Source organism: Hyperolius riggenbachi, chromosome 6, assembly GCF_040937935.1.
Source record: "Hyperolius riggenbachi isolate aHypRig1 chromosome 6, aHypRig1.pri, whole genome shotgun sequence".
Classification (NCBI taxonomy): domain Eukaryota; kingdom Metazoa; phylum Chordata; class Amphibia; order Anura; family Hyperoliidae; genus Hyperolius; species Hyperolius riggenbachi.
Window position 1 is genome coordinate 58,415,026 of NC_090651.1, and position 25,180 is coordinate 58,440,205.

The window sequence follows — 25,180 nt, forward strand, 5'->3', positions numbered from 1 at the left end:
ATTGTTGTAAGTAGTGCTTGGAACTACAATTGCATGCAGGGCTGGTTCTAGACTTTTTGCTGCCTGAGACAAACTTGTGAGGATGTGCCCCCCCCCCCCCCCCCCCCCCCCCCGAGCTGGAATGATTGTACAGCACCCGACAATTTGCACCACATGTTATAGCTGCGGTGAGCCCCCCAAAAAACACCTTCAGTATAGGTAGGTAGCCAGGTATAGGTGCCCCCAGTATTGGTAGCTAGGTACAGTTGCCCCCAGTATTGGTAGCTAGGTACAGTTGCCCCCAGTATAGGTTGGCCAGGGACTCTCTTCACTTCCTGTTTCTGCCTTGTGCTGCCCCCAGACTTCTGCTGCCTGAGGAAGTCGCCTCACTTGGCATCATGGGCCGACCGGGCCAGATTGCATGGGTGGGCTATAAGAGCCAGTTTATTTCCCGGTGAATATGGTGTGCCCAGGAATGCCTATACATGTGAAATGACTGTATTATACCGAAGGGTGTGCAACTACAGTGCGGACATTTCACCATTACTAACAGCAGTTCAACTGCGTTACAACACTGGACATATCACTGCATTGGGATGTTTGGATTGGGAAAAAAAGGCATTTTTGATTATATATATATATATATATATATATATATATATATATATATATATATATGCCAAATTTTTAGCACAAAAAAAATGTGCTCAAAAGTCTTCCCCTCGGCTTATACTCAAGTCACTAACTTCTGTATGGCTGTTTGTGTGCATTTCTGTGTGTTTTTTATGTTCCCTCAACTGACCAGCCGGTGTTCAGGATCGGATGATGACCACACTGGCAAGTGGGACAGGAACTCCTCCACTCACGGGTCCTGCTAAAGCTGTGGAGCCTGGGTGGGCGCTGTGGCAGGAATCTGATTGGCTTTAGCCTCACATTTGAATGAGTGTCAGCAAGATGTTAGTAGCCACACACCTTGGAGAAAGCCGGAAGTTACCGGCGAAACATGTCGGGTTGCACGCACGTGGCCTTCTCTGCTGCTGGACTTATGTGGCATGGTTCCGTCTGACCAGCCCACCTTGCTGCCATGTGGTCCAGCCACTCACCCCGTTGTCATCAGCCATTTAGACCCTTGGAAGCACCAACACTAGCCTGACTTGTACAGGCGTTCCTGGGACTGCTTTCTATCAAGTGACAGTGCGGAAGCTTGGCCATCAGCCTGTCACCCGCAGCCAGTTGTTTACACTAGTGCTTATCAGTGGCCTCTATCAGCGCTTGCACATTTCCATGGGCAATCTACAGCAGTCTTATTTGGACATCTAGAGCAATGGACATTTTGATGGCTATCAGCATATGGTGATCCACTCTGATGGATATCACAGGATTGGTATAGTATGATGGTTACTGCTTCACCTTTTCAAGATGTATTACTGCATGGCTAGGACAGCTGACCTGTGAGAGAAGGGCAATAGTAGGTGGAACAACTGTCCTGTATCGCCATGAGCTCAGTTCATGACATCACTGCTGTGTGCCAGCCTCAAAACGCAGCAGTCTGTCAGCCTCAAAACTGTTCTTGTGCTCATAGAGGTCAATAGATTTGATTATGATACCAGTACAGTACTATGTTGTTGGCTGCTGCAGACTGCCATGCATTATCTGTTCCATACTGGAGTGTTTCTTGCCTTGCACATAGGGGTGGTTATTGCATTTTATATATACTGGGCAGCATGGTGGCGTAATGGTTAGTGCTCTCGCCTTGCAGCGCTGGGTCCCCAGTTTGAATCCCAGCCAGATCAAGCAGTTTGTAGGTTTCTCACCATGCCAGCGTGGGTTTCCGCCAGGCACTCCGGTTTCCTCCCACATCCCAAAAAATATGCAGTTAATTGGCTTCCCACCTAAATTGGCCCTAGACTATGATACATGCACTACACGATACATACATAGACATAGGACTATGGTAGGGATTAGATTGTGAGCTGAGGGACAGTTAGGTACAAGACAATATACTCTGTACAGCGCTGGGCAATATGTCGGCGCTATATGAATAAAATACTGCACTGATGTCTCAAAGTAATTTTTATTTACTTTGATTATTGAAACTCAGAAGCACAGCTGTGCAGCTTAATGACAGCAGAGCGAGGTAATAATCTCCAGCGCGTGCTATGCTGCCATAGTGTGCGCTGCTAAATTATGCTCCGCTCCAACAGTGTAACGAGCGCTGCATTAACTTAACAAGCGCTCCACTGAACCCGCCCTGAGCCCTGGCGGGTCCAGTGGCTTCAAGGGACAAAATTCCTGGCTCAATAGGCTGCCTGTCAAGTCAGTGCCATCTACTGGGGACTTTGCTGTAATAGCACACTCAGAAAAACACAAACATACTATCGGTCCAAATCCAGAGTTGTCTGAAAGTAAATACTTTATTCATCTTTCACCATGTTTAATAGGATTCAACTTCCTGTACAATCTCCTGGAATGGAACCTGTTTGAAAGTACGGGACAGCCTGTATACAATATGCACAGGTGCTGCGGAAGAGGTCAGCGCTATGTAAAGGCACTATAATAATTCCCCCAAATAACGTACAAGCACCAGCAGATGCACTGATCACACACCAGCAGTCTTGCAAGGGGTCTCGTGTATAAAATGTTGTTGCACAAAGCTTTGCGCTGGCCTTTATCTCACTACAACACCTGTAACAGGCGGATTAAACTGACGAGAGACGAGAGAGCAGTGCAGAGAGGGGAGGGGTGGTTGCGACTCCCGGGGAATGCTAATCTTCAATGTTCACACACTATTTGTATCCAGAGAGAGAACTGGAGAGATAAGACTTTCTACCCTACTGAACACAATTACCTGACCTTTTCTCTGGACTCTACCTCACCAGCCAACTCTAATAACAGACAAAATTACTGTGCAGCGTCTGTCATGATTCTCAGCAGATACGAGTGCATATCAGTCTATCTGCAGCACAAGATATGAGCAGACCTCTCCGTTCCATTAAGAGAATCCAGCCTAAAGAGGAAAACAAACCTGCAGTTCTAGTGACACTGCTGCAGATTTATATATCTGTGGAAACAACCTATTCATTACAGATCAGTTTATGCTGCAGCCAATATGTAGTTCATAATGAGACAACCTGCTTTATCCTGGGAGACCGCTGCAGAGGAGTAAGTGGCCAGTGGGGGTGGTCAGTGAGAATTCTCAGTACATACAAATGTATGCAGAATTAAAATAAACCAAACTACAGTAACTTTTGCATGAGACTGGCCTATTTAAAGTGGACCCAAATTAAAAATACAAAAAATTCAGAAATAAAATCTATTTTCTAACTTATAATAATAAATAGCAGCCTTTTTTCAGTTGCATGATGACAAATATAAAACGTTTTACAATTATTGGAGGAACCCCTCCCTTCTTTTCATATTGCCGGGACAGAATCCGGCAGACTGGTGGAGGAGATAAAAAAACAAAAACAAAACACAGGCTGCTACTGATGATGTCACAGGGGAGGTGATCTCAGCTTGTGTGAGATTTCACATAGACGACGCCCCTGTGAGGGAGGGTAGCTGATGACAAACACACCCACCCATGATCTAAAACCTACTAAGCTCAGAAGTAATGGCTGCCACCTGTATAACCCGAGTTATGAAAAGAGAAGGGTGAAAAGCATGCACTGAATTTTATAGGCTTGAAGGAGTGTTTTATCTTTGTATGTGTCAGAGTGGTGCAGCTAAATATTTTGAATTAAAAAAATGTTTGGTTTGGGTCCGCTTCAAAAGACAACTGAAGAGAGAGCAATATAGAGGCTGTGTCACCTCCTCTCACTCCTGCATCCAGAACTTCTCAAGAGCCTTCCCTATGGAACTCTCTCCCCCAGCCTGTGTGTTCACTGCCTCATTCGCTAACCCCTGTGGTCTCCCTCCCTTTGGGAACCAAATTCCTCTGTCTCTCCTTCAAGACTGATGTAATCCTTTTTAGTAGAAAAATCCCATCAGTTATGGTGCCCATACACGGAACTATAAAAATGTTCGATTTTTCCCGTTTATTCGACCAAAAAGCATATTTTTTTTCGATCAAGAAAAACTAACGACTATCCCTTTTTTTCGATAAAAATCCGATCGGACATGTTGGAAAAATCTTTATATTTGATCTTTTTCTTCCAGATTTTCTGACAAATCAAACACTCCTGTATGGTACCTCGAAAACAACTATGCGATTTTTTCCGATCTAATGGAATAATGGAAGGAAACTAATAGAAAAAAATGAAAAATTTGTACCATGTATGGGCACTATAAAATTGATATAATTCTTATGTTCAAATGTCGTCCGTCTCTCTCCCCCCCCCCTTCCCGAATGATGATGGAAAGGACTTGTGTGGTTTAAATGATGAAACTACATCTCTTGATTCAGAGTTCTTTGCGATATGCTTGGGGAGGGGTGTGGTGATGGAAATGTTTCAAACCACACAACAGCTATGTATCTTTATTTGTATTGCTGGATGTCCTGATTGTACAGAGTTTTGAGCCTCTCGTGTATCTATGCTCCCCACTATTTGTTTTGTACTATGTGCAGCTCTATGGAAAATGTTGGCGCTACATAAATAATAATAAGTGGACACAAGGTAAAGGAAGAGGAAACTAGTGAAGATGAAAATGAAAGGGGATTTGTAATGTTGGTGGGGTAGAGCCCAGTAACTAGAAATGCCCATTACTAGACAGAATCCTCAAATACGAACCAAGGCAGTCACTCCATAAACTCAACATATGTATAGATGTCTATATGTTTATTCGAAAAAAATATATTTTAAAGGGACCCTGCGCTATGAATAAAAAGGAAATGTGGACTTACCTGGGGCTTCTTCCAGCCCCCCGTAGCCCGAGAGGTCCCCTGGCGTCCTCCTGGTCCCGTCCTTGGTCCTGACTCCAGCAATCCAGCAACTTCATCTGAAGTCACTGGTGCATGCCCCCCGCCGTACACACTGTGAGTCATCACGCTGGCCCGATGTAAGAGTGCTGCACATGCGTGGTTCTCTAAGACTGAACCGCGTGTGCAAGACTTTTACCCTGGCCACTGTGATTATGAGCGACTTCGGCCAAAGTCCCTGGATTACGGGAGCCAGGACCACGGAAGGGACCAGGAGGATGCCGGGGGACCTCCTGGGCTACAGGTGGCTGGAGGAAGCCCCAGGTAAGTAAGTCCAAATTTCCATTTTATTCACAGCTTAGGGTCCCTTTAAATAAAGAGAGCCTAAACTCATGGACTACTCCCATCAGTAAATATAGCTGCAAAGAGCTTAGAAATAATTATTTTAGCCCGCATCAAAGCTCTGGCCAACAGGCGGTACAAGTCCTTACACATTAGCATGCAAGAGCCTTGAAGAGACTCCAGTTAATAATTAAATGTTGGAGGACAGACAGCTCATTATGAAAGATTGGGGAGAAGGTATGTTTAATAAAAATCAATACTTTAGAGAACCAGATAAATTGGTGGTGGGAGATCAAAACACACAGCAAATCACCAGGAGACTGTACAGAGAAATAGGAGGGGGATGGGTTGCCATGTTAAAGAGGCCTAAACACAGAAATAGTTACAGACCAAAAAAAATGGAATCTATCACCACGGCTCTTACCAGGTGCATAACAATAGACCCTGCAAGGGATGCATCCGCAGGGGGGGGGGGGCAGAAGCTACAGGCGGCCCCATGGGAGGAATAGATTAATTTCCCTGTCCTGAAAGACTGACACATAAGGGCATGGAAAGAAAAAGCTTTCTGCTCTCTGCACAATTGTTTTCATGACAGCATCTGCTCAGCCACTGATAAGGAATCAGACAAAGCTGTGTAGACAGTCCCTATTCAGTATGCAGCATGGTCTTGTGAACAGCGCCATTCCCCAGCCTTTCCACTCCCTACCCAATTGCTGTGTGCTGTAGTGATGCTGGAGTCTGTAAAGCCAGTTCTGTTCCATCAGAGGAGGACAGAGTGAATGAAATAAGAAGCCTGGGACTGGGAGAAAATGCATGCAGTGCTTCACTGCTGTCCATAGCCAATTGAAGAACGTTGTTTCTCAGTTTACCGGTTTACCTGTTCAGAAAGCGAAGGGGGGAGGGGGCTCCATCCAAAGTTTCGCAGGGGGGCCCAGCGATTTCTAGTTATGCCCCTGGCTCTTACATTTAATATTTTTCTCTGTAAATTGCACCCATTTATTTTCCAGGCAACCAGACAGTTTTGAATGGGACAGTAAGTGAGTGTAATCTCCCCCCACCAATCTGAAATACAGTATGTGTTTACAACTAACAGAATGGGCTAAACTTTTATATCCTTTACTTATATATTACATATAAAGCGGTTGGTGCGCACTCAGCAACTTCCTGGTCACTGAAGATGTCATCAGAAGGGTGTGGCAGAAGAGAGGGGAAGCTTCAAATTCTCCAAACACATCCTGGGTGTGGCTGAACCAGTCAGGCCATGAAGGTCACCTCCAGTCCCTCCACACAACAGCAATTGCAAATCATTTCTCTTTGCATTAAAATTCCATGTAAATTGTATGCAGCTTGAAATTGAATAATTTCCTGTCAGTTTTAATTGGTTGAAGTTTAATTTGCATAACATTTACATGCAAGGAGAAAGTATTGCATCTCATTGATCATCCCGAATATCCACCCTCCAGACCAAGCACACCCAAAACATCAACTATCTCCAACCACCTGCAATGTGTGAGAGAAATAAAGCATATCCAGACTTTATGCCCGACAGCACAAAACACCCACATGCACTACATTACAAGACACAGACAGCAAGCAAAAACCACTGAGGGTTGCTTCACGCCAAAATTTTGAAAAAATAAATAAAATCGCGTTTGTGTTATTTTGAGGGTTCTGAGGGGATTTTTCGCAATTGCTTCCGAAGTGCTACATGCTACACGATTGCAAAGGCCGCAGCGAGAATGATCCCATAGGGAGACACTGAACTAGCAATCGCTGCAATAAACAAGGGCCGCAATGCTTGGCTATATAACATATACTTTAGCACTTTAAATATACACTTTATATGACAAACCAATTTACGTATTAAATCACAAAGCCACTAAACATATGCACCACCAATACCTCAACTTAGCAGTGACACAGACAGCAAAAAAACCCACTGAGGCCCTGTTCACAGTGGGTTGTTGCGGTGCGGCTCAAAGGGGAATTGTAACGCAGAAAGTCACAATGCAAAGTTAATTCTATGCAACGCTCAGAGTGCATGCAGTGTGATGCGTTCCAACGAAACTACAGTACTCCGACGCACTGCGTTACCGCTTAACGTGTGCATCAACAGAGGCAGTGAAGCATACATTTCATTGACTGTATGCAACGCAAAAGTCATAACTTGTGATGTGATTTTTTTGTTCCATGCGTTTTCTGCACTGTGCGGTTGGTTGGTTTGTTTTGTTTTACTTTTTTTGGAGGGGGGGGGGGGGGGATTTGGAGCGTTTTTGTGTGCATTTGCGCTTTGCATGGAAAATTATGCAGCATGTTGTACGTTTAAAAAAAAACCGCACATATATGCATTTTTACATGCAGGCTGTACACTTTAACAGCAAAAACGCTAGCATTTCTGCCTAGTGTGGTCCTAGCCTGATACTGGATAAGTCGTACCGTATATTGCAGATACACTTTTTATGCCCCAGACCTGAACATATATTTGGGCATGTGTATTAAAGAGAAACCGTAACCAAGAATTGAATTTCATCCCAATCAGTAGCTGATACCCCCTTTCCCATGAGAAATCTATTCCTTTTCTCAAACGGATCATCAGGGGGATCTGTATGGATGATTTTGTATTGAAACCCCTCCCACAGTGTGATGTCAGCGTCTCACAGCACTGAGGTCCTGACATCACACTGTGGGAGCCTTGTTGCACTGTGGGAAATAACAGCCGTTTCCAACTGCCAAAAAAAAAAATGACACCATGTGATGAATGTCAGAATGTAAATCAGGGAGAGGAAAGCTTTTACAATGGGCCAACATTGACTAAATCGTTTATATATAATTATTGTAAACCTTAAGCACTTTTTTGATTACATTATTTTCACTGGAGTTACATAGTTATTTGGGTTGAAAAAAGACATACGTCCATCAAGTTCAACCAGAGTTCCTCTTTAAATCTCTTATAAGAGGTGCCACTCTGCTCTGCGTTTTCTTGGTTTCTTATAAATAGATAAGTACATAAAGCAGCAGAATTAATATCAGCACAGATGGAATCCATCACAGCTCAGTGATCTGGAAGCTCCCCGTACAGAGAGTATGTCGGATGCCAGTCACGTTCATGGCGTGCTGCAAATTTCTGATGAGACCCTAAAGATACGGCAGTACCCGTCAAGCAATCACGCAGATTCTGCATTGAGAAGTATAATAAAAAGTGTCAGTGATCAGCTGACAAGCGCCTGGCATTGTCTGGCGGATCTCGTCACAGTTCTTGACATATTTATCTTCACAGATGAGCTTCACGCTGTTCAACCTACCTGCAAAGTTATTGTACCGAAGGTGTTCTTCAGGATGTTCACCACCTCCGCGTGAGTGAGCCCATCCAGGGGCTGCCTGTTAATGCTGACAATCCGGTCCCCAACCTGGGAGAACAAACCAACAGTTATTTATGGACAGACAGATGAGCGAATCTGCAAGCTAGTGCTGGAAACACCCAAAAACAAAATAAAAGCTAAAAATGGCTTAAAAAGAAGGTAGATGAAGGCTTACCTTCAATTATGTGAATTGTTCAATAGTAAAGACATGTCATTCGTAAAGACCAAATTTGGCTTCTTAAAGGGACACTAAGCAGGACCCAGAAATACCTAAATGAACGTACCTGGGGCTTCTTTCAGCCCCTCGTAGTCCGTGAGGCCCCTCTGTATCCTCTGGGCTCCCTCTGTTCTTGTGTTGGCGGCTCGTTGTGCAGCGCAACTTTTCTCATTGTGTGCAACTGCGCATGTGCAGTCCCTCCACCTGCATGTTTCGCTCCCATCGCCATGAGCTTTCTGTGCACACCCAATTCTCAAAAGAATGAACCACGAATGCACAGAACTCACAGCGACGGGTGCACAAGCGAGACCGGCACGCTGAGGAGCTGCGCATTTGCACAACTCTGCGTGAAGTTGAGCGGCTAACAGAGCCGCCAGCGGAAGAAAGGAGGGAGCCCAGAGGACACCAGGGGACCTCACGGACTACGAGGGGCTGGAGTGAGCCCCAGGTAAGTTCATTATGGCATTTTTAGGTCCCTTTATAACAGAAGGTATTTGTGATTATTCAAGTTAGAGTGAGGTTTACCAAAATTCTTCACTGCTGAATATGCAAATCGTTCCTTTGTTGTCCCTGAATGCCAAACACTCCTCCAGAATTGCTGGAATACAATAATGTGTTAGCTTGGCACTGTAAAATCAACACGCTGACACATTACGGCATTCCAAAAGTTTTGAGGTGTGATGCATTGTGGGACACCTCATTCGCTCACTCCAACCTGAATAATCGCAAATACCTTCTGTTTTAAGAAAGCAAACTTCAGTTTTCTATTTTGTGACGGTTTTCAAGAAAAACGGACACAGCAATCAAGTCTTGGTTAAAACGATAAACACAAAGAACAAACTGTATCCTTAAACCCATTTCAGCATCCCAAAATATCCCCGTTTAAACCGTCACTCTTCCTGCAGAATATGGTTTCTGGATCAATTAAAAAAACAAAAGCTAAAGCAGTGGATAAAAAAAAAAAAAAAAAAAAAAAAAGAGGGACTGGCTTTTGCTGTACATCACTCTAGTAATTCCACGGCTCACCTAAGTGATAAAGGCTGCTTGTCCTCTAATGACACCAGCGCAGTCAGGATGATGAAAGCAGCCCCTCCCTGGTGACTCTGCAGCACTGATTGTCCTATTCAGCACCATTACATAAGGGGAAGCCTCTTATTCAGAGTACATCATCTTCACCTGTGAATAGAGACTTCACTCTCTATAAAGCCCAAAGTACTTCAAATAATGCCATTACATTTGTTCAAAGGGTGAAGCTACTGTAATCATCCAGAGCACGGCATTCTCCTTCAGAGGCTGAGCATTGAAGCTATACGGAAACAGTGCATTGTGCCTGACATTTTATAAAGATACAATTGGACTTTTTGCAGCGGAATGGATTTTGAATTAAATAGTCAATTTACTCAAAACTCCTATTTCAGAGATTGGTAGGCGATGGCGTGTTAAACCAGGTGACCTGAGGAATTTATTTATTGTGGCATCTCAGGTGCTGGGTAGAGAAATGTCTGCATGGAATAGGATATTATGGATATATCCTGTAACACTGCTGCCTGGCAAGGAAGGTTTAAAATTCCCCTGAACTGAGGGGGGCGTTTGCATTTTATCTATATTGTTGTATATGTGGTGGTGTGATATGTAACAGCCCTTTCCTTTTTCTCTAGTGCCCCCTGTGGCACTGTTTCCACTGTTCTACTCAGTCAAAATCTTTGAATTGTAAAGAACGTTGAATTTGGGCGGGGAGGAAGTGGCAGTTCTCCTCCTAAAAACACCCCTTCCTCCCCTGACCACGCCCATTTGAACCGCCCCTCCTGCTAACCTGTTAAAAAATAAGCCACTGCATAACTCACCTTCTCTGGGTTCCCTTTGCTGCTCTTCCATTCTGCCTCAGTGTTCCTCTTTCATACGCTGGCAGAAGTACTCCCGGGTCGTCTCTATTGCTGTGAAGATGCCGGCATTTACGAAATAATACAGCAGTGGAACGGGAGAGCTGACAGGACGGAAGAGCGGCGATGGAAAACCGGAGAAGGTGAGTTATGCGGTGGATTTTTTTAACAGGTTTTTAAAATACAGATCAGGAGTGCTTTAAGGTGGCCACTGACCATACAATTTGCTGAACAATTGTTTACAAATGATCAGAAAGAATCTCCTAAACAATCCAATCAGATTTATGAAATCAATTTGCTTTTGAATCGATCCAGTCAATCTGATCGGGTAGGAAATTTTTTTCATAGTGGCCCCAAACGATCATTTCCGATCCTCGATAAAAAGAAACGTTCATAAACGTTTGTTCATCAAATTGTATCGTTAGTGGCCACCTTTAGACTCCGGCATTTAAGGTAGATGCTGCATTATTTTACTTTCACAATGCAAGATTTGCCACTGCTTGCTTTCTTCAATGTTGATTGTCATGTTGTGATAATGGTTTTGGACTTCCTATTAAAAAAAGTGTAAACAAAAACTGCAACATTTAATGAAGCTAGCCTATATGGTTCACTACTTGCCTTTTAATTCAGGGATCATTTGCATATTCAGCAGTGATGCATCGTGGGAGAAATATACTCACTCCAACCTAGGCCCGGATTTACATTACAGGAGCCTATAGGCACAGGTGTCCTGGCAACCTAAACTTCGCCCTCCAGAAACCCACACTGAACCGCACTGCAAGTTTGCTGGCTGTCACAGCTGTCACTTCTCCCTTACCCATCATAGGTAGCTAAAAGTGTCCCTTATCATTAGGTAGTCAGAGGTACCATCAGTATTAAGTAGCTAATGGTGCCCCTGACTAAAGGGAGATCTTGTTAGTGGAATGCCGAGAGCCAGCTGACTAAACTCTCATTTATATTCTGTTGGAGACTCAGCATAAGGAAGGAGGGAGGCGCTAGGGGAGGGAAGTGAGCCGCCCCTCGATCATCAGACGCCTGTAGGCACGTGCCTACAGTGCCTTATGGTAAATCTGGCCCTGCTCCAACCTGAATTATTGCATATTCCTTCTGTTTTAAGAATGCAAAATTTTGTTTTGCTGAACATTTTAGTAAGAGGGCTTTTTGGTCCTTTGTAGCCCCTTACACACTCCAATGAGTTCTGGTTCACCATAAGCTTGCTGGGTAGTCTATACTTTTATCATTGTAGTCATTTACTACAGCCATGTTTGTACAGGTACTTATGTATTGTTTTTATGCTCTCAGTCTCTGGTATGTAAAGCAGTGATGCAGTTGACTGTAGCTAAATTGTCTGAAGTGCAGTGACAGCCATGCATTACTGGGCTAATGAATTACTATAAATGCAATGAATGAATGCATCAGGGTTTCTATGTACAGTATGAGACGCAACATGATGAGATAAACGTGTGTATGTACAGTGCCAATCATATTAATAAGTAGGATGTGTTTATTTTTCTCCTTTTATGCCTAAAAGTGTTAACCTTCAGGCATACAAATGACCGCTTCTTTCTTGTCAGACCCTTGTCGCATTATAGCATAAACCTAATTTGATAAAAACGTCAATAGTGCGTATATTTTAGCTCTGCTGTAATATGTACGAACAGAGGCGCCAAGCAGAGTAAAACAATGTTCTAAAAATGATAAAAAGAGGGAAGTCGAGGTGGACTTACCTCCCTCTGGTAGTGGACATATACTCAAATGCAGAGTAAAAATATATACAATTTATTTACAACTCCATAAAATCGCAACGCGTTTCGCGGTCAACAGTCCCGCTTCATCAGGCAGTATAGGAGCATATAAAACTGGTTCAGGTCCATAAAGCGTGTGAGCGCCTCTGTTGTGAATAAATTGTATATATTTTTACTCTGCATTTGTGTATATGTCCACTACCAGAGGGAGGTAAGTCCACGTCGACTTCCCTCTTTTTATCATTTTTAGAACATTGTTTTACTCTGCTTGGCGCCTCTGTTCGTACATATTACAGCACTATTAAGTCCACCCCTGGTGGAGGGGTTCTTTCCCCATTTTCCTATCTACAGAGAACGACTTTTATACCTGAGTGGGGTCAGGTACTAATACTCCCCACCTGCCTGTCAAGTGGTTACCTGATGGTAACCCACCTTTGTGAGTATAAGAACCTTTGACAATATTTTATATATTGAGTTTACCAGACAATATTGCACTATTGGGCTCTCTGTGTCCTCTGTTTTGTTTTTACAAATTTTAGCTTTGGGACACTCATTAGGCTGCCATTGAGGAGAGATATGTGATATCTCTATTCTATTCCATTCCATTCCCTTTAGATTCTAAGCTCGCAAGGGCAAGGCTTTCCCCCACTTGTGTCCTCAAAATAATTATACATTTTATTTATCAAGTTACTTTTATCACTGTCATTACCAATTCTGTATTTTGTATCGTTTTTGGATTTTGTCTCTAATTATGTATCTTGTATATTGCTGTATACTATTGTCTGTATTATTATGTACCCCATGTTCGTTTCTTACTTTGTACAGCGCCACGGAATATGTTGGCGCTTTATACATCAATAATAATAATAATATCTATTAAGGAATAAGAGGATAGATACAATTGTGTATCTTATCTGTTCATTTTCACTTCAGGCTCACTTAAAGGGAACCTAAACTGAGAAGGATGTGGATTTTTCCTTTTAAAATAAGACCAGTTGCTTGACTCTCCTGCTGATCGTGTGTCTCTAATACTTTTAGCCACAGCCCCTGATCAAGCATGCACATTAGGTGCTCTGACTGAAGTCAGACTGGATTAGCTGCATGCATGTTTCAGGTGTGTGATTCAGCCACTACTGCAGCCAAAGGGATCAGTAGGACTGACATGCAACTGGTATTGTTTAACAGGAAACATCCATATCCATCTCAGTTTAGGTTCCCTTTAAAGAGGAACTGTAGTGAAAATAACGTAATGTAAAAAACTGCTTATTTTTTTTACAATATTTAAAAATAGCTTAGTCACTGTTTGCCCATGGTAAAATCTTTCCTCTCCCCGATTTACATTCTGAAATTTATCACAGGAGGGGAAATCTTTAGTTCTTTCAGGTGCATCTCCATTGAATGCTTGTTTAGTGAGCGTTCTGAAGCTAGTAGAAAATATATCTGGTTTCCCATAATGCTCTGGAAGGTGAATTCCACATAGATAAACAGACTAGGCTGTGACATCACTGGGAGGGCGTCTATAGGAAGTCTAGGAAGCGTCACAGTGTAAGTTATTACTGTTATGGATGGTTATTCCAATCAATATAATATATGGAATAATAAAATAGTCCTACCTCACTGACGTATGGCAGGACATAAAGGCTCAAGGGAGTCACAATTAAATATTCGAGCTTTTTTATTTTAGCAATTGGTGCACTTCGACAACGCGTTTCTCGTCTCAACGCCGCTTCCTCAGGTCAATACAAGTGCCTTTAAAAACAAATGGCGACTCTCAGATAACGTTATCACAGTATACATCATATGGTATCATATATCATAAAACACTTTGAGTAAAACAGTATAAAGTAATATTATCCTGACTATGCAAGAAATAAAGTGATTACACTAACTCATACACATAAAAAATAAAATATAAAATCCATCAAAAAACAGATATATGACTTCAATAAATAAATAAAAGAATAATAGAATAAGATCTTGTATTTCTATGCTCACTGTGGTACATGTGTGTTTCCGTGACCCCTAGAAACAACACGCACACCAGCACACATTTGTATGTATATACGTATGTGCGTATACGCCAACTCACACCCGGGTGTTCCCGGACCCTATCAATTATCTTGTCATAAAGAATGGTGGGGGGCACATAGCATGATATACCATATGTGGGAGGTAGAAAGGGAATAGCTCCCTTAAACCCTGTAGCGTCGGAGGGGCTTGCTCACTGTGTGGATAGAGGGGGACTCAGGTCACATTATAGGCTGCTTGCAGTAGGATGCGGCTGAATGGCCGGCTGCATTGTAATGGAGTGCTGACAGTTAGGTCTCACTGGGGAGTGGAAGTAACGGGGGGGTAAAAAAACGGCTGATTCCATTTATATAGTGCCCCGATATGGGCCTGCGTGCCGGGCTAGTATGTACCATAGAGCTGATGGGTGTAAGGATATGGGGGAGGCATACCTGTGCAACTCGTGGATCACGTATCCGGGCGCCTAAGAAGCGCAATGTGCAGAGCTGGGGGTTAATAAAGATTCCATATTCCAAGGTAGGCGTGAGCGCATCTGATGACGTCACTCCGCTCCGCGCATAATGGGGCTACGGAGACCTGGATGTCCTGGGGAACTGTAGGGATATAGCGGCCATATTTGTGGAGGCTAACTCTGACCTAAAACAGCGGCCATATTAGAGGTGGCTGCCTCACGTGGGAAGTAACTAGACTAAGGGAAAAGCTTTCCCTTAGCAGCCTATAATGTGACCTGAGTCCCCCTCTATCCACACAGTGAGCAAGCCCCTCCGACGCTACAGGGTTTAAGGGAGCTATTCCCTTTCTACCTCCCACATATGGTATATCATGCTATGTGCCCCCCACCATTCTTTATGACAAGATAATTGATAGGGTCCGGGAACACCCGGGTGTGAGTTGGCGTATACGCACATACGTATATACATACAAATGTGTGCTGGTGTGCGTGTTGTTTCTAGGGGTCACGGAAACACACATGTACCACAGTGAGCATAGAAATACAAGATCTTATTCTATTATTCTTTTATTTATTTATTGAAGTCATATATCTGTTTTTTGATGGATTTTATATTTTTTATATTTTATTTTTTATGTGTATGAGTTAGTGTAATCACTTTATTTCTTGCATAGTCAGGATAATATTACTTTATACTGTTTTACTCAAAGTGTTTTATGATATATGATACCATATGATGTATACTGTGATAACGTTATCTGAGAGTCGCCATTTGTTTTTAAAGGCACTTGTATTGACCTGAGGAAGCGGCGTTGAGACGAGAAACGCGTTGTCGAAGTGCACCAATTGCTAAAATAAAAAAGCTCGAATATTTAATTGTGACTCCCTTGAGCCTTTATGTCCTGCCATACGTCAGTGAGGTAGGACTATTTTATTATTCCATATATTATAGTGATTGGAATAACCATCCATAACAGTAATAACTTACACTGTGACGCTTCCTAGACCGGGCGCCTCCTATCCCGTTCTTAAGCAGTTTCCTTCCCTCATATACACTCTATATCGAGGGTGATTTGAGTCGAGTATCCCGACGAAAAATCATTTTTCACCAGGAGCAGCGACCAGCTGGGAAGCGCAAGGCCGAGTGGAGACGGTACTTCTCCACCTGCGAACACAAGTGGTTGCCTTTGCTGCAACCCAGACTTGTGAGTATATATTTTGCTTGTTTGCACCTTATCCATATACACTAACGATATTGCACCAGGGTGGGCTCCCGGACCTGTTTGTGTTTTTCTCGCCGCCTCTACATAGATATAGGAAGGGTTTCTGATGCTGAAACCAGAAAAATAAACATAAAAGTGGCGATCCTGAATAATTTACTACATTCCACTTTATGTCACTACGGTGCCTCTAATTACACTTCATTGTCACAGAGGAACAATAGTGCGGCCTCTGTGCTGTGTTAGTGCGGTCCCTGCACAGTGGAGATCAGCAGAAACTCCATGAACACATGTTGTCGAGTTTTCAGACAGCCAGAAAACATTAGGAAACAGCAGAATGGGAAAATGTGCGAAGTGCGTAATGATGATAAATGCAGCCCATTGTTCGTGTGAAATTATGGAAATTGTGTTGATTTATGGCAATGGCAGCATAGCATATTATAAAAGAAAACCAAAAACGACATACAGGCGGGGAAAAAGCAGCAAGATACAAGTTTGCACTTTTTTTTATTAAGCTCAAATAGAACAACGCATTGATTGCACAAACAGGATGAGAAGGTGCCCAAAGGATAATAACATTCATTAAAATCTATAAAATAAATAAGGTTTGAGGTGGCTTATCTCAATCAAGACAAATTCATATACAAATGAAAAATTAATAGCACTGGCAACGTGTTTCGTGGGTCTCTGCCCACTTCCTCGGGCCAAATCAAGTGCCATGCTGTGTTCAGACCCAGGAATAGAGCGCCTTAATAGACCCACAAAACAAAGATTTTAACTAAGTCATTTCATTTTATCATCCTTTGGGCAACTTCTCATTCTGTTTGTGCATTTAATACCCCCACCCCGTCCCAAGGTAGAAAATATCCTTGGACCTGTCTACGGGTCCCTAGGATTCTTTTTTCCTTGAAAGGTGCAATCATTTCTGACTGACCAGGACCCCCCAATTGGAGTTTATTGATCTCCACCTGCCTGCAGTGGTTGGTTGCCCCAATGAAACCTCCCTTTGTGAGAACCCTCCCTAGGTATACTATTTCTTATTTCATCTATTAAGTGTGACATACTGCACCATTTGAGCTGCCTTTGTCTCTGTTTTTTTTTTTTCCGTTTAGGGTGACAGCTAACCCCCTTGTTTATCAACACATTGATTGACATGGGTGGTTACAGTTCTTATGCATTTCTGCATGCAGGAAAAAAAATAAAACATTGCTAGTGTGGCTGGGGTATGAAATGTGTGATTAACACAACAGTTTACAACCTGAACTACAAATATATGGTACATATCTGTAGTTCAGGTTGGCGTAGGGGTTAGCACTCTCGCCTTGCAGCACTGAGTCCCTGGTTCATATCCCAGCAAGGACTATCTGCACAGAGTTTGTATGTTCTCCACCCGTGTCTGCGTGGGTTTCCTCCGGGCACTCCAGTTTCTTTCCACATCCCAAAGACATACAAATGAGTTAATTGGCTCCCCCTAAATTGGCCTAGACTACACGATACATACATAGACATAGAACTATGGTAGGGATTATATTGTGAACCCCATCTGAGGGACGAAGTTAAAGTCGATGGGAATCAAAAAAAAAAAAGCCAGATCCTTACCTAAGGAGAGGGAAGTCTCTGGGTCCTAATGAGCCTTCCCTCTCATCTCCCAATCCCCTCGTTGCAGCAGCAGCTCCCCGGTTTTAATCCCCCGGTGTGGGGGGGGGGGGCGTGGCTCCATACTGCACACGCGCAAGTGCACCAGAGAGGGTGCTTGTGCATGCGCAGTATGGAGCGGCCTGTCTTTGGGAGCGGGCTCCTAAAGTCCCCTGCGGCGGAGGATTGGAGAAGTATTTGACCAAATCGGTCCAATACTGCTCCTGGGGAGCCAGCGCTGGAACAGGGAATAAGAGAGGAGCAGGAAAGCTCTATACGACCCAGAGCCTTCTCCCTCCTTAGGCAAGTAACTGGCTTTTTTTTGGGGGGGGGGGGGGGGGATTCCCATTGACTTTACGTGACAAGTCAATATACTTGGCACAGTGCTGCGGAAGATGTCGACACTATATAAATATGAAAGTGATATATATAAATATATCCGCTTACTTTCAGCTTGTGAGTTCGTGCTGCAACTCCGCTGGCTTGTATCATGGCAACAAACACGGGAATATCGCCTAGCGGGCTCCCCTTGCCACCCGCTATGCTGATCCCCAGAGCATCATTGGGACCCTGAAGATGGAGAGAGAAGATGGATAACTTACCAGCTGATCTCTAGAGCGCCTGCAGCGCAGATTCTGCATATGCATCTGTTCTCAGCAGCACATATAAAACAAGTCTCTACTCACTCTGATAATTTCAACAGTGCGAGGCTCCATTTCTGTACCTGAAAGCAGACAGAGCAGGTGAGAGATGAGGACTTGTTCACACAAATAATTTGTGGAGATTCCAAACAAAAATCAATCTTATGATGCCGGAATGTTTGGAACCTCTACCTCAGAGAGCAGAAGGTGATTGGTTAGTCATTCTCAGAATGTAAAGTAATGGATAAGCACAGTATATGCTGATTCTCTGACATCCAGTAAAAGTTGCTAGCCGCTGATTATACAGTCAGGCAGGCAGCTGTGCTAGCCTCCAGTCAATAAGCTGGCAACTGATTAATGGTTGTGCTTTGCTGCCAACCTCCCCTATTACTTCCAGGTGACAAATCTGCAAGTGAAATTCTCCACTCATCCCTAGCAACGAGCATCCTCTGTGTAGCGCAAGTATTTCTGTATTTCAGTACAGAGAGTATCACAATGACATTAGGTTGGGTACAGACATAGGTCACTGATCGTATATGGGCAGCACGATGGCACAGTGGTTAGCAGTGTTGCCTTGCAGCACTGGGTCCCTACTTCAAATCCCAGCAAGGGCACTATCTGCACAGTTTGTATGTTCTCCCTGTGTATGCGTGGGTTTCCTCCAGGTACTCTGGTTTCCTCACACATCCCAAAAACATACAGATAAAGTAATTGGCTTCCTCCTAAAATTAGCCCTAGACTACAATGCATACACTTCACAATACATACAGTGGGATGCGAAAGTTTGGGCAACCATGTTAATGGTCATGATTTTCCTGTATAAATCCTTGGTTGTTACGATAAAAAAATTATATTTTTAATGAAAAAAAGTGATATTTGAAAAGTGAAATGAAGTTTATTGGATTTACAGAAAGTGCGCAAAAATTGTTTAAACAAAATTAGGCAGGTGCATAAATTTAGGCACCACAAAAAAGAAATCAAATCAATATTTAGTAGATCCTCCTTTTGCAGAAATTACAGCCTCTAAACGCTTCCTGTAGGTTCCCACGAGGGTCTGGATTCTGGTTGAAGATATTTTGGACCATTCCTCTTTACAAAACATCTCTAGTTCATTCAGGTTTGATGGCTTCCGAGCATGGACAGCTCTCTAACTCACACTGCAGATTCTTCATTATATTCAGGTCTGGGGATGGAGATGGCCATTCCAGAGCGTTGTACTTGTTTTTCTGCATGAATGCCTTAGTGGATTATGAGCAGTGTTTAGGGTCGATGTCTTGTTGAAAGATCAAGCCCCGGTGCAGCTTCACCTTTGTCACCGATTCCTGGACATTGGTGTCCAGAATCTGCCGATACTGAGTGGAATGCCCACGTCCCTCAACTTTGACAAGATTCCCAGTCCCTGCACTGGCCACACAGCCCCACAGCTTGATGGAACCACCACCATATATTACTGTAGGTAGCAGGTGTTTTTCTTGGAATGCTGTGTTCTTTTTCCTCCATGCATACCACCCCTTGTTATGCCCAAATTACTCAATTTTCGTTTCATCAGTCCACAGGACCTTATTCCAAAATGAAGCTGGCTTGTCCAAATGTGCTTTAGCATACCTCAAGTGGCTCTGTTTGTGCTGTGGGCGTAGAAAAGGCTTCCTCTGCATCACTCTCTCATACAGCATTTCCTTGTGTAAAGTGCTCCGAATGGTTGAACGATTCACAGTAACTCCATCTGCAGCAAGATGATGTTGTAGGTCTTTGGTGCTGGTCTGTGGGTTGACTGACTGTTCTCACTATTTGTCGCTTGTCTATCAGAGATTTTTCTTGGTCTGCCACTTTGAGCCTTAACTTAAACTGAGCCGGTGTCTTCCATTTCCTCAATCTCTTCCTTACTGTGGAAACAGACAGCTTAAATCTCTGAGACAGCTTTCTGTATCCTTCCCCTAAACCATGATGGTGAACAATCTTTGTTTTCAGGTCATTTGAGAGTAGTTTTGAGACCCCCATGTTGCTACTCTTCAGAGAAAATTAAAAGAGGAGGGAAACTTACAATCGACCATCTTGAATACTCTTTCTCATAATTGGATTCACCTGTGTATGTAGGTCAGGGGTCACTGAGCTTACCAAGCCAATTTGATTTCCAATAATTAGTTCTAAAGGTTTTGGAATCAATAAAATGACTAACAATTATTGTGCACTTTCTGTAAATCCAATAAACTAGTTAATTTCACTTCTCAAATATCACTGTGTAGGTCTCCTGTACGATATATTTAACTGACATTTTTTATCGTAACATCCAATGATTTATCCAGGAAAATCATGACAATTAACAAGGTTGCCCAAACTTTTGCATCCCACTGTACATAGACATAGGATTATGGTGAGAATCAGGTTGAGAGCCCTTCTGAGGGACAGTTAAGTGACAAGACAATATACTCTGTGCAGCGCTGCGGAATATGTCAGCGCTATATAAATACTAAATAATAATAATCGTATCACTAACCGTGCATATTCCTTTCTTTGGTGGGAGAGGGGAGGAGACGGCAAGGAGGGGGAGATCTTTCACTGCAATAGCGATATAATGGCTTTAATTCACTAAGCAGTACCGCATTAGGTAAAACATAAAACAGCTGCTGATTTTACCCAACATTTTATGAAAGGTCAATTCACTAAGGCTGTTACCTCATGGAAAACTAAAATCACTGACTCGTGAGGTAAATTACAGACAGTAAATACCTGGATAAATGTCAAAGATTAGAGCATGCGGTAAAACAAGTGAGCCGTAAGATAAACAGCCATTCAGAGAGTTCTAGAAGGGAGGAAACCAGAGCAGAGAAAAGGTAAAAACTAATTAAAAAAACTAAGAAACTTAAAGGGGCACTTAAGCAAGGAATAAAAAGTCAGTTTTACTTTCCTGGGGCTTCTGTCAGCCCCCTCCAGCCGTCCCGTGCCCTCGCAGTCACTCACGGAGCCTTATGTTTTAACTTCTTCCCGTCCTGGAGACAGGCTTTAGTAGGGAATGCGTGTGCCCATGCACGCTTGTTCCCTGCTCGTAAACAGAGCGGGGAGGTGTTAAAGAGGAACTGTCGCAAAAATCTTCAAATTGATAACACCTAAAAAAATAAGAAGTACATTTCTCCCAGAGTAAAATGAGCCATAAATTACTTTTCTCCTATGTTGCTTTCACTTACAGTAGTAGTAGTAGAAATCTGACATTACTGACAGGTTTTGGGCTAGTCCATCTCTTCATGGGGGATTCTCAGCATGGCCCTTATTCTTTATAAAGACATTCCCTGAAAAGGATTTATACAAATATGCTGGCCAGCCTCCATGGTCGCTGCACACCATTTTGGAAGTTTGGACGGAGCAATTGCCATTCACTAAGTGCTCTTTAAAATAAAGAAAGCCCTGAGAACCCCCTTATGAGAAGATGGGCTAGTCCAAAACCTGTCGGTAATGTCAGATTTCTACTACCTACTGTATCTGACAGCAACATAGGAGATAAGTAATTTATGGCTCATTTTACTCTGGGAAAAATGAACTTCCTATTTGTAAGAGTTTTAAATTTTAAGATTTTCGTGGCAGTTCCTCTTTAACAGCCTGCCAACCACGATCAGAGCTGGCAGGTTGTAAAAAAAAAAAGGAAACAAATATACACTAGTACAGTGCTGCAATCTAGCCTAGCGCAGCACTGTACAGTGAACAGCCCTTTACTTAGCTGTCCCTCTGATTGGCTCACAATCTACTCCCTCTCATAGGTTGATGCCTAGGAGAACGTTTTGTAATGTAAGGATCGCAGTCTAGGGCCAATTTAAAGGGGGGGGGGGGGGGGAGGTTAAGAAATTTTTATTTATTTATTTATTTATTTTTTTACTAAGTCAGCTCTTCTTCATTAACAAGACAAAAAAAGGATTGCAGCAGCAATTAGAGACCACCATAAGAAAGCTCTACTGGTGGCAAGAAAAGAAGGAGGTAAGATTCATTTGGCTGCTAAGTTGTATGGCCGAGCAATAAGCGGTTAAAGCTGCAGAGTGCTGAATTGTAAAAAATGGCCTAGTCACTAGGGGGCATAAGCCTGTGGTTAAAGGGAACCTAAACTGAGAGGGATATTGGCTTTTAAACAATACCAGTTGCCTGGGATCTTGCTGATCTCTTTGGCTGAAGAAGTGGCTGAATCACACCCCTGAAACAAGCATACAGCTAATCCAGTCTGACTTCAGTCAGAGCACCTGATCTGCATGCTTGTTGAGGGGCTGTGGCTTAAAGTATTAGAGACACAGGATCAGCAGGAGAGTCAGGCAACTGGTAATATTTTAAAAGTAAAAATCCATATGCTTCTCAGTTTAGGTTCCCTTTAAGAAGGACACTTTCTGTTTTGCTCTAGACAATGTGGCAAATGAAGAGAAAGATCCGCACCACCTTCAGAAAAGCTTAGTCTGTTTTATTGGAAAAAAACATACAAATTTAAAAAGAACTTTAAGGCAGGACAGTCCACTGTTTCGGGCTCCTGCCCATCTTCATGCTGCCTAGGAACTAGGCAGCATGAAGATGGGCAGGAGCCCGAAACAGTGGACTGTCCTGCCTTAAAGTTCTTTTTAAATTTGTATGTTTTTTTCCAATAAAACAGACTAAGCTTTTCTGAAGGTGGTGCGGATCTTTCTCTTCATTTGCCACAGTTTGAGTCCCATGGTGTCCGGGACTATTAGATCTGCACACCTGACCATCTGGAATTGATGGAAGCCAAGCAAGTGCGACTCCACATTCAAAATTGCTCTAGACAATGGGCATTCCCTGTACATATAGTCAAGTGACGCCCAGTATGGTAGGATCAGGCATCAGTCAAACGGGTCATGAAGTGCCTACCTTCAGTACCTTTCCGGCTTCTCCACTGGAAACCACATCACATCCCTCCTACTTGCTCCACCCAGACCTAAGAGGCCCATTATTATTATTATTATTGTATTTATAAAGCGCCAACATATTACGCAGCGCTGCACAATAGATAAATGGGTTAACATACAGGTAGAACATACGGAAACTCACAACAAAACAAGATCATGCAAAAGATTTGATAACAATACAGTGTCATAGGTCAAAATAGAGACTGTTCTAGTCCACAAGAGGGGTGATTGTCAGTAAGATTGCATAATCAAGCTGGAAACACTGGGGAGGAGGGCCCTGCCAGAGGCTTACAATCTAAAGGGTGGGGGTGGAGACAATAGGTGCATCTTTTGAGAGGGTGTCTAACAGAACATATTATGGTGCTGGTGTAGGGGGGTATGCGAGCGTGAGGAGGTGAGTCTTGAGAGCTTGTTTAAAGGTATTAAAGGTGGGGGCGAGTCTGACGACTGGTGGGAGCGAGTTCCAGAGAGTAGGGGCAGCCCTGGTGAAGTCCTGCAATCGTGCGTGTGACTGAGTTATGCGTGGTGCGACTAGGCGCAGGTCATTGGAGGATCAGAGAGGGCGGGGGCTGGTATGTGCCTGTGGACCAGATCAGAGATGTAGGTCGGGCAGGTCTTGTGCACTGATTTGTAGGCCAAGCACAGGATTTTGAAATTGATCCTAAAGCTGATGGGGAGCCAGTGTAGGGCTTTACAGAGCGGAGTTGTAGAGGCGCTGCGGTGAGAAGAATGTATCACTAGGCCCATTTCTAAGTAATTTTGAATGTCTTTCCAAATGGCAGACATTCAAAATTACTTAGTGCTGGATTTAACAGATAGTAGAAAAGCCTTTCTTGTGTATCGGAATTGATTGCAGTTCATGGTTATTAAATTGTTGCAGTACTACACATGGCCACCAGAGGGCACATTCCCTCCTCCCTGACACTATGTTATTGGATTACCTTATTATGATTTGTATAGCACCAACACCTTCTGCAGCGCTGTGTAGAGAGGAGGGTCTCACAATCTAATCCCTACCATAGTCACATGTCTATGTAAGTATCATGTTGTGCAAGTCCAAGCTGCATACAATTAACATTTGTATCCATTTAAAATCATTATTTTTAATTACTGCATAATAATATTGTGAAATTGAGGAAATGTGTTTTTTACTACTACCTTTTTTATTTTCTTGAATAGTTTAGTTTTCATTTCTTCTCTGCTTTTATAACCTTCCAAACGGCCGTCAGTTACCCACATCTCAAGGTTGGAGATCCCATAAATACGGAATATCTCACTTGGTTTTACCGCAGGCTCTAATGTTTGTGAATTGACATTTGTTGAGGTAATGTATGTACCTCACTAGTTGGTAATTTAAGTTTCCCATGCACTAACAGCCTTGAATTGACCTTTCAAAAAAATGTTTGGTTAAAGAGGTATTGCCATCAAAAAAATCTTTTCCTCTAAACACAGTAAAAAATGAATACGATGTCTTCTGTATGAATATTTGCACATCACTGAAGCAACCTCATTACTGGCTGCAGGACAAATGATCAGATTGACTCCTAGATTTACCCTTAGATAAGTAAATATGAAGCAAATAGAATAATGCTCTCTGCTCCCCCCTGGATACAGCAGAAGCTTTTCTGCCCTGTTTACACAGTGTATACACTTCCTGCACAAACTGATAGTTCTGCCTGGCAATGGCAGGCTTGTCAATTAGCAGCTAAATGAAGTGTAAAGCATGAGCTTTAACCCATGAAAACACGTCGTGCGTCCCCCAAGGACCCAATTCCCTTGGGAGGAAATCTCTGGACCGGCCTGTACAGTCGCATGTCAGCAGACAATGCATTGTGTTGCTATGGGGGGGGGAAGGGGGGAGGAGATGTAGCAGTGTGTGCATGTAGGGGTTCGACATCTTCAAAGAAGTTGGCCGCCACTAGCCACACTTGCA

At 43.1% G+C, this 25,180-nt stretch overlaps 1 protein-coding gene across 5 annotated transcripts in view; it reads right to left on the bottom strand.

Annotated features, from left to right (window-relative positions):
• PATJ (PATJ crumbs cell polarity complex component) overlaps positions 1–25,180 on the bottom strand; it is a 396,175-nt gene that overhangs the window by 14,928 nt on the left and 356,067 nt on the right. For all 5 annotated transcript variants that reach the window (XM_068239365.1, XM_068239368.1, XM_068239367.1 and 2 more), the window contains 3 exons: positions 18,401–18,438; positions 18,162–18,284; positions 8,482–8,586 (listed from right to left, as the gene is read on the bottom strand). In XM_068239365.1, the coding sequence (XP_068095466.1) occupies positions 8,482–8,586; positions 18,162–18,284; positions 18,401–18,438 (266 nt within the window). The remainder of the gene's footprint in view (positions 1–8,481; positions 8,587–18,161; positions 18,285–18,400; positions 18,439–25,180) is intronic.